The sequence below is a fragment of the Neolamprologus brichardi genome, chromosome 14 (assembly GCF_056152115.1).
Source record: "Neolamprologus brichardi isolate AB-2024 chromosome 14, ASM5615211v1, whole genome shotgun sequence".
Classification (NCBI taxonomy): Eukaryota; Metazoa; Chordata; class Actinopteri; order Cichliformes; family Cichlidae; genus Neolamprologus; species Neolamprologus brichardi.
In genome coordinates this window covers 5,269,770-5,288,932 of record NC_142117.1, presented here as the reverse complement: position 1 = coordinate 5,288,932, position 19,163 = coordinate 5,269,770, and the positions used below count along the sequence as shown (strand labels likewise).

The following is a 19,163-nucleotide window of genomic DNA, read 5'->3' as shown; positions in this document are numbered from 1 at the left end:
ATTTATTTTATCAACTTTTCTTCTGACGATGCTGTTTGTGTTGAGCGCTCAGTCACTGCACCTAGTGCTCCGATTACCACGGGGACCACCGTTACCTTCAGCCTCCACATCCTCTCGAGCTCTTCTCTGAGCCCTTGGTATTTCTCCAGCTTCTCGTGTTCCTTCTTTCTGATGTTGCTGTCATTCGGAACCGCTACATCGATCAGCACGATCAGCACTGGCATTGTCCTGTTGGACTTGGACAGGCTGTGTTGTAGAAAAAAGATGCTCAAACAAAATGTTGACTTTCAAGCTCGTTGGAATAGTACAAACTACCTTTTAGACCCTTACACTAGACTTTTGCACAGTACTTCAGGTACATTTTATTTTTATTATTTATCTTTACGTGCGATGACATAGTCCCCTACTTTTATTTTGAAATCAGATTATCAGGAAGTGGCGCTTGACATTCGGCATGCGCATATTACCGAGGAAGAAAAGCTGCGGAGTTAAACAACCGACGGCTTAAAACTGTAAACATTAAGAGCCTGGCTGACTAATGTCTGTGGTTGGGATGGAACTCTAAGGTAAAAGCCGTTTCGTACACTCTTGCTTTTTTCCTACGTAGTTGTCATTGCTTATAGTATCGGTATATACCGCTCACTACTGATTTAATTAATGTTAGCACTACAGTTTATAATATTCAATCCGTGGCTTGTGGGCTGATGCTAAAACAGCATCTCTGACGACCAGAAATACTCTAAACGCTTTGGATTATTCTCGAATGTCGTTTATAGTTTAAATTTGTTGTCTCTGCTTGTATTAGGTTGTTTTAACGTTTGTATTGTGAAGGGAATTCCTATCTCAGTGCTAGCTGTAGCACTAGCTTTCCCACATATCCTCGGGAAGTTAAGTAGCGTTAAGAAGCTAGTCCCGATTTTCAGTTTTTTGGAACGCATTTAGCCTCGGAAGACGTTACTTCTCCTTTTATCTCCTCTTTGGCTAAGTCACATACTAACACAACTCTTACCACAGCACTGGAAATCATTAATCGCCAACTAGTCTGGTAACTGCTAATGCAGCTATCAGCCAACAATTAGCGTGTCTTAGCTAAGCTACATGTCGAAGAGCTAAAAATAAATAACTCATAGAGAGCTGCCTTGTGTTAATGTAGACCTATGGAGTAATATCGGGGATATTTTTGAAATAAAGCTTACGTTAAAACGAGCCTTCCAAGCCCGCTACTGTCTGGATGAACCCACACAGCGCTTTCCATTTTGGGGTCTTGTTTTCTGACTTCTCTCTGAATAGGTTAATCTAATGTATATCTTTGATTAGGTTAATTTAATCTAGTGCAGCAGCAGCTGGCTGAAACACTTGACACCTCAGTGTAACCATATGACAAAAACGAGAAGTGTGAGTGTGTGTGTGTGTGTGTGTGAAGGAGGGACTCCAGGTTTTGAATGAGTGGCATCAACTGGAAGTAAGGCCAGTTGTTGTTGTGTGGGGGTTTTTATTTTATTTTTTGAAGAGGTTTGCTTTTAGACAAAAGGTGCAAGCGTTAAACTATGTAATGGATTAGCTTACTTTTTTTAGTTAACTGTTATTTACATACATAAAAAATCTTGATATTTAACTTCAGCTGTTCAGCTCATTTCTGTCCACTGATCTTCAATAATTACAGTAGGCTTAAGCATTTACTGCTGTCTCTTTCCATCTCACTGCGATGGTAGCAGTGTGTTTGAAGTTTGAAACAGTGAGAGCTACTTGTAGTATGATGTTTGGAGATAGATAGCAGTCTGTTAACTCAACAGTTGGTGGAAGCCAGCTTAGCATTCTGTGCCACTCGTGAGACAGAGAGCTGCTGGCAGTGCTGAGATATTTATTTTCATTTACACTATTGATATTTTATTTTTAGAATCAAGTGTGTGATTTTTATGAAATGGATAAGCAGAAGAAAATGAATGAATGCTTGGATGGATTCATTCATATACGGAAATTTAGAATGGTCATTGATGGTTGACCAGTTAGAACATAATTTTAATAATGTTAAAATCACTGAGGATAAGAATTTGATCATAATTTGGAGTGAAATATGATAACTTCTTGGGTAAAACATTGTTTGGCCTAGGTGGACTGTAAAATATTGAAATCATTCCAGGGTCTTCAGAGTTTTCTGGTAAAGCCAAGATGTTTGAATGAAGTTATACTACACAGTAAAATGGGAATGCATTAAATTAAAAAGAAAAATGACAGCAATCCCCCACCAGCCAGGGTTGGTGTAGGTGTGCCTCAGGTAAGAGGAAAAGAGGGCTATGATTGCCTACAGAGAGCCATGCTTTAGTGAGTATCAAAAAAGTTATTGGATGTGAAAAAAACCTTAAATTAAGACCGGCAGCAGAGGGGTGATACTGGTTGATATGATGATAAAAGTGTTTGATAGGAAATAATTGATGGAATGGAAGAAGGCTATAAGAATTTGTTATAGTGGAGTGAGATGTGAAGGAAGCAGAAAGACATTGTGAGTCACCAGTTCCTGAACATTTACAGAGAGAAGGCTGCACACACATAGTGTCAGCAAAACACACACAAAGGTAGGTTTTATTGCAGGATCATAATTTGATAGCAGTAGATTGTTTGGTCTCAGTCTTGCTGACAGAAGTGGTTAATTTGGTAGGTAGGATTGTGGTGTGGAGTAAATTACAGGAAAAAATGATTATTCTGCTGTCACAAGAGGTTGTAATCTTTTTCCCACCAGCAGGCAGGAATCATAAATCAGATATAAAGAAATACTAGTTTTTATCTTATATTTGTGGGGGTCAGACTAACTGCAGGAAATGCTGATTTGTGTCGTTTTTCTTCACAGGTTAACTTGAAAGTATAGGACCGAACATTGTTCTTCAGTGCATGGATGCAAAGCCAATGCGCAGGTAAGTGTGGTAGTTTTCTGGGAAGAATGGCAAAAATATGTGGCTGTTAATTCCAGATTCTTTGGTTACTGTTTACCAATTTTCTTTTTAGCGGCAGTATTATATCAGATGTGGTAGTCACGGAAATCCTCAATCAAATTCCTTCAGTGTGAGAGTTAAAGGTCCTCCATGGCTCATTGACACCTTGTTATGTCACCACATAAGCTTAACACTTGGTGGTACTGACCTTAGCTCTGCTGCTTTGTTGGGCTTTTAAATTTAGGTTTGATGGCCCACTGGAGAAGATAGGTGGTGTCACGATGCAGAGCAGGAGTCTGTGAAACAAGACTGGCTAAAAATAAACTTTTCACAGTAAGGGGAAACACCAGAGCCACTATGAGTCTGTTGTGCATGTTACAGGTGAAACGGGATGGACATTAGGTTTTTTTTTTTTCTCTTTTGGGTGGGGGAAGAATGATCAACATTAGCATTTTTGTATAATGTAACATAATAGTGTATAAGGGCTGAGGTCCCATCCAGATTATAAACATGAGCTGTTTCATGCATGTGTTGCAGCCATGAACTCGTGCAGTCCAAGCAGAAACCACACCGAATATTGGAAATGTGACTGAGGTGAACTCTTTTCTCTGTTCTGTCTGAGGAAAGAAAATATCCTGACCCGATTTTAAGGAAGTTTAATTGTAAAGGCAGTTTTAGTGTCATTAATGTGAAATGAAACGGCGTAATTCTACATTTGTCATATAAAACAAAAATAGCAGCGTGTAATTGGGTAGGTAGGACCTAATTTAAGACGTTAACACTAAGACAATCTAATTATTGTTTTATGCTTTATAGTTAAAAGTTGCCTGTGTTGTGCAACCAGCAGCTTTAAAGGATACTTGTTAGGTCAATTTTCAGGTCCATAATTGTAATCTTTGGCTACTGGAGTAGTTTTGTATGAGTCATTGTTCAAAATGATGCTTATTTATGTTATACTACCTTGTTGTGGCCCCTCAGTTCATCTTCTGTCTGAAATGAGCTATTTTAGCCCTCTAAAGACCACCCACATTTTAAGACACTTTGATCTGATTGGCTGCCACTTATAAACATAAGGTTTGAACATCAGATCGGTGGGGTGTCGCCAGAGCCAAAGCTAATCGTGTAGGAATGGCGCCTACTCTGACATCATCCAGTTACAGGAGTAGAAAAAATTTCCCGAATGTCTCTGATTAGAGTCTGGAGCAGTTTAAATTTAAATCAAAGTCTCTACAGGTGCAGCATTTATGTCTCCTCATTTACCCCACTACTTTGACTCCAGTCTTTAAAACGTTACACCTACTTAATCTTTTTAATTTTGTACTTTTACTACTGTTACTGTTAGGTCAATTCATATGACATAATGAAAGGTCAGAATGTTTTGAGTGAAAGCATTAGAGGCTCAGTGTATCATGACCTTTTCTCCTCAGGCCAACAGTTCCTGTGAATGCTGGCTAGATGAAGTTCCTTTTTTAAAAATATCACAGCTGCTTTGTGTTGTCGCTGAGTTGCCCTGGATTACATTGCATTTTATTTTCAGATTATTATGTGAAAATATGTCACTCAAAGGATATTTATTTGCTGATTTTTTTATTGACTAAGATTTGAAACTTTACATTATGTATTAAATACAATCCACAAAACGTCTTTAACAAAGCTCATGTATGTACAATGATGTAATTTCCCCCATCTGTAATGGTAAAGACACAAAGTGAAGAGGATGCGTTCAGGTGTTAGGAATTCTTGGCCAGTACTGGGAACATGAGCTGAAGTAAATCCCAAACCCAAAGTCATCCTGGGATTTAAAAAGATGCAGGGGTACACCAAGTCAACCGACCGGTGTGGATAAGTTTACACTGGCTGAGGCACATGCAGGGTACTGACCTTGCTATATTAGGTTCAGCTGATGGCCATAGACTGACACTGTATTCAGTTCAATTCAATTTTATTAATATAGCATGAAATCACAACAACAGTCGCCTCAAGGCACTTTATATTGTAAGGTAAAGAGCCGACAATAACACAGAGAAAACCCCAACAACTAGACGGCCCCCTATGAGCGAGCATTTGTCAACAGAGGGAAGAGAAAAACGCCCTTATAGCAGGAAGAAACCTCTGACAGAACTGCGGCGGCTACGATCTAGCCACTTTTTACCGGTATTATATTGATAATCCTGCACAGAAGCTCAGAGACACACAGACGCAAAGGGGGAGGAGTTTCAGCTGTTTGAAAGTTAGAGTTTGTGCAAATAACTTTGCAAAAAAACCCCAAAACCACTCAACAAAGTCTTGGCTTCATGTTTTGACCTATTCTCCTCCTTTTCATTGTGAGCAAAGCCACCCTTGGCGCCTTAAGCCTATTGCAGCATAACTAAAGAAGGATTTAAGGTCACCTAATTCAAGCCTAACTGTAATCTTTATCAAAAAGTAAAGTTTTAATCTTAATCCTAAAAGTAGGTGTCCGTATCCCGAATCCAAACTAGGAGCTAGGCCCACAGAAGAGGGGCCTGAAAGCTGAAGGCTCTGCATCACATTCTACTTTTAAATATCCTAGGAACCACAAGTAAGCCTGCAGTTTGAGAGTGAAGTGCTTTTTTTTGGAGGGGGGGTGATATAGTGATATGAGGTCCTTGTACATGCAGTGCTGCCGTCTTCTGTTTCAGTCCGTTATTACACTCTTAAATCCTACTACTTATTCCTGCGTCTTTCGGGATCTTACAAAGCTTCAAACGACGCGTCGACTATTAAATTAGTCGTCGACGATTTTAATAGTTGACGTAATCGTGACTACTCGACTAATCGTGGCAGCCCTAGCATGTACTCGAAACACTTTTCTTGTAAAGTAATGCACTAGAGGTGGGAATCACCATAAATCCCACGATACGATATTATCACAATACTTAACGCACGATACGATATTATTGCAATTTTTAAAAATATTTTGCGATATTCAGATTCTGTACATAAAGGTAAACTTTATCAATATTCATTTTATCTAATATCAAAGTCTCACACTCAGTCTTTCTCTCATTTCAGTTTTATTGTTGACAAACTGAACGGTTTGTATTACAGTCTAGTCCAACTTAACTGAATCAACCATCTGGTACAATTATAGCTATTCTGAACTATGCAGTTTATGAAAACTATGCAGCCCCTTCAGCAACTGAAGAGTTTGAAAGTAAACTAAAACAAAATATAATTTTACATTAAATAAAAAAGAAAAGAAACACGATTGGTAGAAATGGAGGGTGCAGCCTGACTGCTCATCACCTTTGTTACCTGTTAAAGTTCGTGGTCCGACTGCCTGGCTGGGGTCAGCATTCTCTCAGCATTACATCACTGTGGGTTCTTGGCTAGCTTATTCTAATTTAAATTAATTTAATGTAACTAAGAGTATATTGATATGTACTAATGTCAGGGCCACCAGCGCACGTCAGGACGCCACTGGAATGGACATCACCAGCCGCTGTACTCTGGGGGACCCCAACAAGCTCCCTGAAGGGGTCCCCCAGCCTGCACGCATGCCCTACGTCTCAGACAAACACCCGAGGCAGACCCTGGAGGTGATCAACCTGCTGAGAAAACACCGGGAGCTCTGTGACGTGGTGCTGGTGGTGGGTGCCAAGAAGATCTACGCGCACCGTGTGATCCTCTCTGCCTGCAGCCCCTATTTCAGGTATGAGGAGACACTGTGTGATCCCACATCAGGCTAGTTTATTTACAGCTTAATTCCTGGTCTCCAGTGATTGCTGTGACACAAAAAATAATGTCATCTTTCTTTTTCCCGTTCTTCTTCAGGGCCATGTTTACTGGAGAGCTGGCAGAGAGCAGGCAGACGGAAGTGGTTATTCGTGACATTGATGAGAGAGCCATGGAGCTGCTGATTGACTTTGCTTATACATCACAGGTAGGGATGGTAGCATGCTATTAGAATTAACCACAGGTGCACATTAAGTTAAAAAAACTGATGAAACTGCATATTGAATTAAAAAAAACTCTTTCCAAACAAGTCTATGGCAAAGTTTTCAAAAAGTACGAATCAGGAGAGCAAAACCTTTGCAAGCGGCTTTATTTCCTGCAGAGTACAGTAAGGTCTATGTTTCTTGGCTATAACCTTGACTATAGCAGAACTTTCTCAAAAGATGTGAGGAGACTGACATGGAGCCACAGTTTGAATGCATAAAAACGGAGGAGCTGTGGAGACCGCACATTGTGATCAATCAGTTGCTAAAGCTAAAAAACTCAGTGTATCTGATGTCCTGATCTGCACCCTTTCAGGTGACTGTAGAGGAGGGGAATGTCCAGACGCTGCTCCCTGCAGCCTGCCTCCTCCAGCTTGCTGAGATCCAGGAGGCGTGCTGCGAGTTCCTTAAGAGGCAGCTGGATCCATCTAACTGCCTGGGCATCAGGGCCTTTGCTGACACACACTCCTGCCGCGAGCTGCTCCGCATTGCAGATAAGTTCACCCAGCACAATTTTCAGGAGGTAAGAACCCACATACAAGTGTTCACGGTCGTTTATAATCGCTGTATAGTGCTACATGTTACAATGCTTCTACATGTTGCTTTGGATTGAATGCGCAAAATTTACATTTAGGATATAAAGATTTATTTCTGTCGTGCCATATGCGTCTGTTATAAAAATGGTTTACATTTTTAAATGATCTAAAAGTGCTATATCATGGTGTTGTTGGTATAGTAAGGCCATACATTTACGTTCTGTGGTGCGCACAACAAGAAGACAAATGCAGGTAAAGACGACAGTTGGAGCTACTTCAAAGCTTCAGACTTTAAACCAACAAATCACAGTACATAAAATAGAAATCGGTTCCTGCTAAAGGTGAAAGCATCACTTTCTCCACTTCAAGCAAAAACACACTGTCAAGTACAAACAGGCTGTGAAGGTGCAGATACTAACAGCTGGTGATGTGCAACCCAGATGTAACTGCATCAAAAACAATTTTTTCAGATATCAGTGACTTAGTTAACTGGTTTAATAATATATGCTAGGGCTGTTCGATATAACGATATATATCGAATGACGATATAAAAACGTCTATCGTTTCATTTTACGCTATCGTTTGTTTCATGGTGTCGCAAAATAAACTGTTTACGGCAATATTTTTTCATGGTTTTGATGGTCACTGTAGTGGCTACATTAATTTCTTAAAGTTCTCTCTTTCTCTTATATTTTATATAACCACACTACAGACAGACAAGCGCCTGTTTTATGCGTTGTAGTTAGCAACAACGACGGTAACACCATCGCGTGTCCGCTTGTTTATGTTCCACATAAACCTTTCACAATAAAGCTCAAGATCCTGTTGAGACTTTTCAAAATAAACTGAATCAAGTGAAAGAGCAGATTATTTACGGATGAGAAGTAAAAAAGAGCCGCCACGTGCTAAAAAATAAACCTTAGACTCAAACGTTAGAACAGGCTTTCCCCCAAAGCACGCCGTGCAATAAATACTCACAAAGAAAACGGCGGCCTTTACAACTTATGTCTAAAAATGTATAGTTTCATGCATCAGTTAAAACACTCGACTCCAGCTACATGACGCCCAGCTGGAAACACTTCCCGCAAGTCGAGCTGTCCGAGATTCACAGAATTTACAGAAAATGTTAAATCTTTGTGATTTATATCGTTATCGGACGATAGATGTCTTAATATCGGGATATGAGATTTTGGTCATATCGCACAGCCCTAATATATGCTCTTTAATTCAGCATCATGTCGCACTGTTAAAAGTCAGATTAGCCCCTGTTACCAATTCCTCCGTGGGTCAGTGATCGTATCTGCCACCAAAGAAGAGAATGAAGAAAGGCTGAACAGAGACGGAAAAAGACTGCTCTCCATATTCCAAGTCTCTCTCAAATAATCTCTTCAACAGATATTTTGAATATAGTCTCACACTTGTGCACTTCACCCTGCCTGTCAGTCGGTCCCTTTCATCTGGCTGGATTCCAGCCAGCGTCGTCCCTCTACTAAAAAACAAACCTCCTTAGATCCCACTGATTTAAATACTTACAGGCCAATTTCCAATCAGTTTCTTTTCAAAATCTTTAGGAAAGTTGTTGGTCGTCAACTTATTCGGATCTTAGAGTAAATAATATTTTCTGTAAATTCCAGTCTGGTTAGAGACACAGCACTGAAACAGCGTTATTGAAAATTATTAATGATGTCCTTATGCACTCGGATAAAGGTGAGCATTCCATTTATGTCCTGCTTGACTTATCTGCAGCCTTTGATACTGTTGATAATGCTACTCTTATTAGCATACTATGAAGCTGGGTTGGGATCACCGGTACTGCTCTTAAATAGTTTTTTTTTTCATACTTATCAAACAGATATTTTAGAATTCATATTAATCAAAGTATGCTCTAATCTGCACCGCTCATATGTGGAGTGCCTAGGGTTCAAGCCTTGGGCCAATTCTGTTTCTTTTTATATATTACCCCTGGGTCACCTAGTTAATGGTTTTAATGGAATCTCTTACCACTGCTTTGCAGATGAAACACAGTTATATTTTTCTGTCATGCCCAACAACTTCAACAGCCTCTCCTGCCTCAAGGAACATTTCTCTGCCGTTACTAATTGGATGTATTCTAATTTCCTCTCTCAGTTTCGGTAAAACTGAGGTTCTAGTGCTCAGCCCAGACAGTTTTTCTAAGTTTTTCTTTTAAGCGAATGCCGAAAACTCTTTTTTTATTCCTTCCTCTTCATTTGTTTGAAACCACACATGCATGTATGATGGAGTGAATGTCAAGAAAAGAAGATTATCACAACATAACCTTCATATGAGACATGGTTGCTATAAAATTTGACATTTTATTTATTTATTTATTTTTTAATATATATATATTGCCAGATCAGTCATGTGGTTGGAACAGAGTTCAGCCATCTAAAGTTAGTTTAACAAATACAGTGTAGGGAAGTGTCCAGCGGAAGCACATGTGGTACTGTTTTGGATACTGAAGCTATACATACCAGTGCGTAAGGAGTGTGAGCAGATAAAAGATGAAACTAGAAAACAGAAACTGAAGCGCCAGTGTTATCAAAGAAGACTCCCCAGTGGAATTAGCCCAAGGCTTCAAAGACGAGGAAAATACTGAAAAAGATGGTGAAGATATTTCGGCTGTTTGAAGGGCCAACATATCACAGGGCACAAGAGCCTTCAGGCAACCGGTGTTGTGATTTGGTGCTATATAAATAAAATTGAATTTGAAAGTCTGAAAAAGAAGCTGAATAGCATGCACTGCAAACTCAATACCATGTTTCCACAAAGGCAACGAACACCACAAATATACCCGCACGGTGCAAAGCATGCATGATGCAAGACCTTACCGTCCTTTGAAAATGGTGGCTTTAAACAGCTGATTAAAGTAATTTAACCTAATTACCAAATCCCTGACCATAAACCTTTCTCTCAGTAGGCAAGTATTGTCCCTTCTAGAGACATATTTGAACAGCTGTGTCATCATCCTTTACTTGATCCAGCTGTCTTGGCTAATTATAGACCAATCTTTTCCCCGTCCTTTTATTAAAAAAATCTTTATCAGTTATCTGTTTTACATCTGCAGAGGAATTTCAGTCGGGTTTCAGATCTCATCACAGTACTAGTGAGGGTTACAGATGATCTTACTCCTATTCTCTGTGCTGCTAGACCGCAGTGCAGTATTCAGTACTGTTGACCACAATGTTTTACTACAGTGGTTTGTATCTTATCTTATTAAATAGGGAGTCTTGTTCACACACAAAAGGGTTCTGTGCTAAGGCCATTTCGATACGCAATATTATTGTAAGTTATAGCTTGCATTTTCATTGCTATGCAACGATACCCAGCTTTATCTATCCATGAAACCAGAATACACAAACTAATTAAACTGTAGGATGTCTTAAAGATAAAGAATGACCTTTAATTTCCTGCTAAATTCAGACACTGAGGTTATTGTACTCTTTCCCATTTAAAAAAATGTCTAACCATATACTTACTCTAGGTGGCATTACCTTAGTCCACAGTAACACTTTGAGAAAGTGTTATAGCAGTGCTGTAGGTCTCCTTTAAGACTTCCCTCTTAAGGTGAATTTTCTGTTTTCAGTACAGCCATTATGTTAAAATAGCACTTTGCTACCTCAAGGCCCAGATTCCTTCCAGTCCATGTTCACGCAATGATTTCAAAGTTGTGCCAACACATTTCACAGAGCAATGGCAATGCAGGCATCAACAGGGCGATGATCTTAAGTGGAGAAAGTCAGGATGCTAGCCCAACCAAAATATTGTGAAATGAACTGATGAGAGCTATTCAGTCAGCTCACCTCAGTTATTTTTAATGTCATCAGCTAAAAGCCAATTTGTCTTTGGAAAACAAAGAACAGAGAGAAGAAAAGACAGAGCGAGATTATTCCCCGTGACAGGTTTTGCTTTTGTTAGTGTAGAAATGAGATTTCACGTCATGCTTTTGTGAGAAAGGCGAATTGCTTTAAAAAGTGTGAATACAATTTATTTGACGTTGATGGTAATGAAAATTGATTTGCTGACTGATGTGCTGAGACCTTTAATGAGCAGTTCTCTCTTTGACTGTCTGTTGCACTTCATTTTTTTTAGGTAATGGAAAGTGAGGAGTTCATGCTCCTGCCTGCCAACCAGCTCATTGACATCATCTCCAGTGATGAGTTGAACGTGCGGAGTGAGGAGCAGGTTTTCAATGCCGTGATGGCCTGGGTGAAATACAGCATCCAGGAGCGAAGACCTCAGCTACCCCAGGTTTGTCGCTAGAAGCCTGCAGTACATTCAACATCTCCTTTTGGTTTAATTCTCTTAGTCCATTTTTCCTTGTTAGTTTAGTTTGAGTGTTTTTTCTGATAGTTTGTGAACTACATTTTTAGTTAGTTGTCCTATTCTGACTAATGTTTCGAGCTTGACTTCTTTAATTGTATTTGCTCTGCAGGTCCTACAGCATGTCCGCCTGCCACTCCTCAGCCCCAAGTTCCTCGTGGGCACAGTGGGTTCAGATCCACTCATCAAGAGTGACGAGGAGTGCAGGTGAGTGCTGTTTGTAAGCGGAGTGGTGGTAAAAGTCCTGCTTGTGCACATATAATCGAGGAAATTTATGCTATTGTGGTTAATATGAAACTGTTTACTTTGGGGTTAATGTTACAGAGACTTGGTGGATGAGGCCAAGAATTACCTGCTGCTACCACAGGAGAGACCGCTAATGCAGGGTCCCAGAACCCGACCCAGGAAACCCATCCGATGTGGAGAGGTCCTTTTTGCAGGTCAGTATCTTAGGCACAGAAATTAAAACCTTGATTTCCTAATATTGCATTTTTATTTGTTTTTAATTTAAATCCTTACCAGTCAACTGTTGGTATTTTGTAGGAAAAGCCTGACTTTTATTTTTTACTTTTTCTTCTTTCTTTCTCTTGCAGTTGGAGGTTGGTGCAGCGGTGACGCTATTTCCAGCGTGGAGCGCTATGATCCGCAGACTAATGAGTGGCGGATGGTAGCTTCAATGAGTAAGCGGCGATGTGGAGTTGGTGTCAGTGTCCTGGATGATCTATTGTATGCAGTGGGAGGTCACGATGGCTCGTCATATCTCAACTCTGTGGAGAGGTCAGCGGCGGTCCCTGAGGCTTTCACTGTAGATATTCTCAGCTTTCCAACAGTCTGTTTGTGTGTGTGTGTCTTATTCTACTGACGTGATTACCTCCACTTTAGATACGATCCTAAAACCAACCAGTGGAGCAGCGATGTGGCCCCCACCAGTACTTGTCGCACCAGTGTTGGCGTCGCTGTACTTGGAGGATATCTGTATGCAGTGGGAGGGCAGGATGGAGTTTCCTGTCTCAACATAGTTGAAAGGTAGCAGATGTCCTGTACTGTACTATTTGGGTTTCCAGTTCCATCGGTGGCTACTAGATAAAAGTTAGTTTAATGCAAAAATGATTCTTTGGAATTAAATGACCAACCTGGCTGTTTTCAGGTATGATCCCAAGGAGAACAAATGGACTCGTGTCGCATCCATGAGCACCAGGCGACTGGGTGTAGCTGTGGCTGTACTGGGAGGATTTCTATATGCTGTAGGAGGATCTGATGGGACATCTCCATTAAACACAGGTGTGCACTGAATCATGTGTAAGCATGGACTGTATAAAAAAGATGGAGAAATACTAAGTCATCTGCTAACCTTAGCAAGATTTGGTTATCAGGTACCTGCTAATTGGTGCCAAGTAATAGACTAATCTCAAATAGTGGCATTTCACTCACCAAATGAGAACATGGATTGTCTGTAACAAACAGCAAGCAGATGCAGCTCCATATGGCAGCACAAAAAATGATCGCTAAAATGTTTAAAGGGGGGGAAATCCATAGGAGTGTAAACAACTTCTTTGTTTTTATGCACTTTATTTTAACATTTTAACAGTCATTGATGGACAAATGTTTGGAAAAGGCTCAAATGGCCACTTCAGGAACTGCAGTTTTTGGCACTTCAGAATTGCCTTCAGTTTTCTCCCTGGAGGTTGTTCAAGTCTTAATGTCTGAAGTAGAACAGCTCACAGAGCAGGCGAGCCACATTTAGATAGACTGCTGCAGGGGCCTGGGTTCTAGTTTGGCTCTGGACATTTCCTGTGTCATTCACTGCTCTCTGTTCCTGTCCTCTATAGTGTCAAAAAGGCCTAAAAATAAATATTTTAAATGTCAAAAATACACAGAAACTAATACAAATGACAAACATGCCTCAGTTTGGATGGGTGTCAAATGTCTTAAATCTTTCTTTTTTTTTTTTTTCCTTTAGTTGAATCGCTGTAACAATTTCCAGTGTACAGTGTCACATTTTGACTACTATAATTACTAAACATAACTAGACAGATTGTAGTTGAAAAGCTGAGGATTAAAAAATGCAACATTTTTAAAATACTTAGATTAAAAGAATTTGTTGAATTATATTTGTATGTAAAAACTGATACTTTATCTCACAAAATGCTGTAACTTATGTCTAAAAGCAGTGTAATAAAAACTGAAACTTTTTCAGTTAAGTTTGACCAACAGGGAGCAGTTTAGGGGTCGCAATTTGGGGCTTGAATACAATTACAGAGGCTTGATGATGATGATCTTTAATGACCAATAGCTAAGGAGTTACACTTACTCTTATTGGTTAAAGTTAATGGTAAAGCAAACCAAACTGTATGTAAGTGGTGTTCCTTGTTTCCCATTGATAACCACATTTGAACGATGTTCTTAGTTGAACCAATGATTGAAATCTGTCTACATATTTCTGTCATTTTCTCCTGTTATTTAATCGCCTCATTCTTTCCTCTTCAGTGGAGCGCTACAACCCTCAAGAGAACCGCTGGCACACAGTGTCCCCCATGGGAACCAGAAGAAAGCACCTTGGCTGTGCGGTCTATCAGGACATGATTTACTCTGTGGGAGGTAGAGACGACACCACAGAGCTAAGCAGCGCAGAGCGATACAACCCCAGGACCAATCAATGGTCTCCTGTAGTGGCAATGACGTCCAGACGGAGTGGGGTGAGTGTGTGTGTTGGAGTGTCATGATGGATGTTTATGTATTTTAATGCACACCTTAAATGATACCATATGTTGTATGAGGCATTGGAGTAACTATGTGTGTCTGTAGGTGGGCTTAGCAGTGGTTAATGGTCAACTGATGGCAGTTGGAGGCTTTGATGGCACGACGTATCTGAAAACTATAGAAGTCTATGACCCTGACGCCAACACATGGAGGTAAATGGTATTCTAGTAGGATCAGTTCTTTAGTTACTATACATCAAGTACAGCTGTCAAACACTTAGCTATGCGATGCGCGTCTACATGTGTTAAATAAATTCATAGCTGTGACACTTAACACAAATGCTAATCTTAACTCTGGTTGCAGCCACACAGACCCCTGCAGGAAACTTCAAGCTGCATGATGCAGTGAACAGCTGTGATTAGTACATGCAGACATGTGGACAGGGGCTGAGTTTTAGGGAGTACTTGAGTGGCTTTTTCTTTTTCAATGGCAGAGCAAGAATTTTAAATATTGCTCAAATGTGATTATATAATTGTGGGAAGCAAAAATGGTGATGGAGATTACATTTGGATTAATTGTGCAGCCCTGTGTTTGCACTGTTGACATTCTTTGACTTGTCTCCTGTTTCTAGGTTGTACGGAGGAATGAACTACCGCCGGTTAGGTGGAGGAGTGGGCGTCATTAAAATGACTCACTGTGAATCCCATATTTGGTAATGCCACCACCGCCCCTCTCCTTCCACACACACTTCTCATCAGCTGGTGCGTCTTCTGGCTGACTCTTGTGCCTCCAAAAGAGACATTGTGAACCGGGTGGACATGTGAGAACCACGAGGAGGACGGGGAGATGAGATGACAATAGAAGGACAAACTTTTGAACTTTACTTCACCCCCAACCCTCAAATTCAAAGTCATTAACTGACTGACCACGGTCGCCATGAAGTGCACTGAGAGCGGAAGTCTACCAAGTACCATTAAGCTTCTAGTTCAGAGAGGACGAACCTTTTCAAAGTTATTTTCCAAGCGTTGTGGTCTGGATTTAAACCGGTGCTTACCTTTGGTCAAGAAAGCTGCTGGCAGTGAGTGTCCTCTGAAGAAGTTTAACAGCAGCCGAAAGCCTTGCTCACCTTCCTTTTGCTTTATATGGCAGCCCCCCCTAAACTGCTGCTGCTGACCACCCACCGCCTTCAGTAAGTTTAAAGAACAGACACCCAGTGGGCAAACATACTTTCTCTTCATTGTGAGATTTCCTGGTGATACAACATTGCATACTGACTGTAAGAGCTCAAACTCCCTCATTCCGTTTGGCATAGGCTTTGAACCGTACAGCTTTCCTCTGGGCCTCATGTGTAGCATTAATCAGTAACAGTCAGGCAGCTTGCTTCTGAAGGCATCTGCATGTGTACTATGGACACACAGAGGAAAACCATACTTTGGTACTGTAGCTGTTTTTGTTGATTGAGGTCTTTAAAGATTTTATTTGTTTTATTTAGAAGAATGTAATTCACCCCAAGTGGACCGAGACATCAAAAATCAACCTCGAATGTTACTTCAGCACTTCAAATGATTAGATTTGTGCCATGAAAGGAACTTCTTCTGTTTTTCCCATAATGCTCTCCATCTTGGACCGTATTTTCTGGTTAGAGTCGAGTCGAGCTTGTGACAGTTGTCCAGAGTAGAACAAGAACTCGTGCTGTCCAAGATGGTATATTTGGATGAGCTTGTTTTTTGGAAGTTGCCTGACATCAAAGACTAGAACAGCTGCACAGCTATGGACCAAACTACTGGGTCACCTACCATAATACCTGTAGGAGCTGCTCAGCCAGAGACCTGTGCTATGATCTCCTGTTGTGCCGAGTGTTGGTAACACACCATGTACCTCAGCACCTGGTGACCTCACTCTGTAGCTTGATGTGGTCTAACACTCTGAGGCTGCAGTTCCTAAATGCTTCCAGTTGATTGTGGAATATCTGGGAGGGAAGAAACATTAAACTGGCTTATTGCAGTGTCATGCTTAAATTCAATAAGCTCTTTAGGAAATGTTTGTGAAGTCAGAAAAAAAATCAAGCATCTGCATGGCTAGATGCTTGATTTTTACAACTGCAGCACTAGAACTGGAAACGGCTGAATTCAGAGTTTAAAAAGTGTGGCCCAATACTTTTGTCCATGCAGTCTATTTGACCAGGAAGTAGGAAAACCAGAAATAGGAATAGCCAAGGCTAGCTGATTAGCAATGGTTTTCAAGAGTCTTTTGCCAAGAATTCCATCTTGTTTGAATTTATTTAAGGTTTAAGAACATGCATACAATTTCAGGAAGTTTCCTTGATTTTGTTCAATGTGCAGTGTAGAAAGAAAGAAATGAAGATCATTTTAAATTGCACACACAGAATGATGTTGGAGAGCGCTCTGCACAGCAAACAGGGTTGCTTGACTGTACTGGACACTGAGGCCACTGATCAAATGTGGACACAGCTGATTGGCGTGTCTGCGTGTCATTACAGTAAAGCTCACAGAGAAATCTGTTCTTCTTAGCCATAGCCAGTGCAATTAAAAAAAGAAAAAAAAGAATAAAATTAGTTCATTTTAAAATGTTCATTGAAATATTACAAACATTGGATAGCTTACAGATGGACCTGTTTGTAAGCCATCCAACTGATTCTGTGTGACAGCTTTACCACAACCTATGCTGCACCTCGCATAAGATTTTGTAATTAATTCAAAATCAGAAAGGACTCTGGTTCTGTAGCCATACTGTCCCTAATCACAGAAATCAGGCATCTCTCATGGAAGTGGAGGAAAAACAAATTGGAGTTCTGTTACCTTCTTTGCAGTCTCTGTTTCAAAACTTCAGAGGGAGCCCTGTTGTGTGAATAGCCTTTTTAAAAATGCAGTAAAACAGGATGGACCACATGAATAGAACTGTTAACTATAAAGTAATTGCTACGTGCGTAGTAGTGTGACAATATATATTTGTTTACAGAGCCATAGGTCCATTTTTTGTTCTGCTTTCAGTTCCCACACCCTTGCTTTTGTTCTGTCATCATACAGTGTAACAGCACCGCCTGCTGGTGGACGCTCATAATGCAGCACTTATACAGAAAAGGGTGATACAGATGAGGAGTGGTACATGGTTGTACAACTGATCTCTCACAGAGTTTAAATAGATGGTGAAATTTAGTTTTGAATGAATCTTCTCCGAATTTATTGCACTGTGATTGGTAATGTATTTTAGATTTTATCTTTTCTTTTGTTTGTTTCTTAATTATATTTTATAAAGGTGTTTCCAGACATTGGGATGGAAAAAAAAGAATCACAGGTCAGCTGGGGAATCATACATTTCAGGCATCGCTGCCTTGATGCTGTGCAGAAGCAGTTTTCTTTTCCCACATGCAACACTACATGTTTTGACTCACTCTGTGTCACATGCAGCTCATTACAGCAGCTCTGCACTTTAAACTATGGAATCTGATACATCCTTTTTTCCTTCTCTTTTCTTTCTTTTTTTTTTATAAACTAAAATGTCATAAGAGAGTGAGTCACAACCTGAATGTTGGTGTTTTTTTTATTTACATTTTTTTTGGGTAGTTTTTGGATTATGTTCTCTCTGCTAGCACAGGGGAGGATTTCAAGAGGCAGAACTGCTGTCTGTTTGTGTAGTTACTCTTTGCAGAGCTCCACTTTAAAACAAAATGAATGTTTATGCTTCAGAAATGCTCACTTGAAAAGATGAATCGTTGACCATTTCATTCTTTTTTTCTTTTTTTTTTTTGATGTTGAAGAATTGTGACACATACGCAGTTGCTGAACAAAAACTGTTTGCCTGCTTCTTGAAGACTCTTCCAAAAACATTTTGCTATTTTCAACTGCCACAGAATTACAAGGAAATGCCACTCAGTTTAAGAGTCCATGCATCTTATTACTTTGGTTGTCATAATTTTGTTGTAAGAAGCATGTTTTATTATTTAAACCACCCAATTTTTCAGCTGTGTGACAGCATGCTTATTCTAATGAGTCTTAAGTTCTTGATTTATAAACAACTGTGATTTTCAACCTTTTAACGGAGCAGTTATTGATGGAATTAAAAGTACAGAAGGCAGACCAAACCTAATTTTTCGGAAAGATTTTAGACCAAAGCAAGAGAAATATGGTTCCCAGACTGAGTGGTATTTCTGTCATGTGTTCTACTAATGATGCATTGTATTATAATTGTCAGCCAGCCTTCAGTCGGTAGCCTTTTGAGAAGCCTCACCCAAAACGTGGTTGTAATTGCAGATGTTTGTTTTTGTGTATCAGCGAGCTGTCTTAGCTCACCATGTTCACTATGACAACGATTAAACTTTTTCCTGGAAGAGTTTCTCTCTTTTTCTTTTTTTTTTTCTGTTAAAAGTAATATAAGTCTAAGTTTTTTAAGTAAGTTTAATTACCCCTCAGCCTCCTTTAGCAATAATGATACTTCAATGTAGCCTGTTTGCAGCTCTGGAGGCCAGGATCACTGAACTGGAGACTCTGCTTTGCACCCTCAAAAGAGCCAGGTCCCTGTAGCCTGTGGAGCCGAAGGTAGCGTAGGCTCCCCTAGCTGTCCCCCTGCAGACTGTCCCGAGCAGCTGGGGAAACCGGATGGCTGGGTGACAGTGAGGAGGAAATGTAGTTTAAACAGAAGCCTGGTACACCAACCAGTTCATGTGTCTAATTCTTTCTCCC

At 40.2% G+C, this 19,163-nt stretch overlaps 1 protein-coding gene across 1 annotated transcript; it reads left to right on the top strand.

The window, feature by feature from the left end:
- The first annotated feature begins 461 nt into the window (after positions 1 to 461).
- klhl20 (kelch-like family member 20) lies at positions 462 to 18,805 on the top strand. The gene is made up of 14 exons (XM_006803549.2): positions 462 to 566; positions 2,846 to 2,909; positions 6,343 to 6,600; positions 6,723 to 6,831; positions 7,203 to 7,409; positions 11,533 to 11,691; positions 11,876 to 11,970; positions 12,088 to 12,203; positions 12,357 to 12,540; positions 12,646 to 12,789; positions 12,911 to 13,044; positions 14,251 to 14,459; positions 14,569 to 14,675; positions 15,095 to 18,805. The coding sequence occupies exons 2-14, from the start codon at positions 2,887 to 2,889 to the stop codon at positions 15,177 to 15,179; spliced, it is 1,830 nt and encodes a 609-aa protein (XP_006803612.1). The 5' UTR covers positions 462 to 566; positions 2,846 to 2,886; the 3' UTR covers positions 15,180 to 18,805.
- Positions 18,806 to 19,163: the final 358 nt, after the last annotated feature.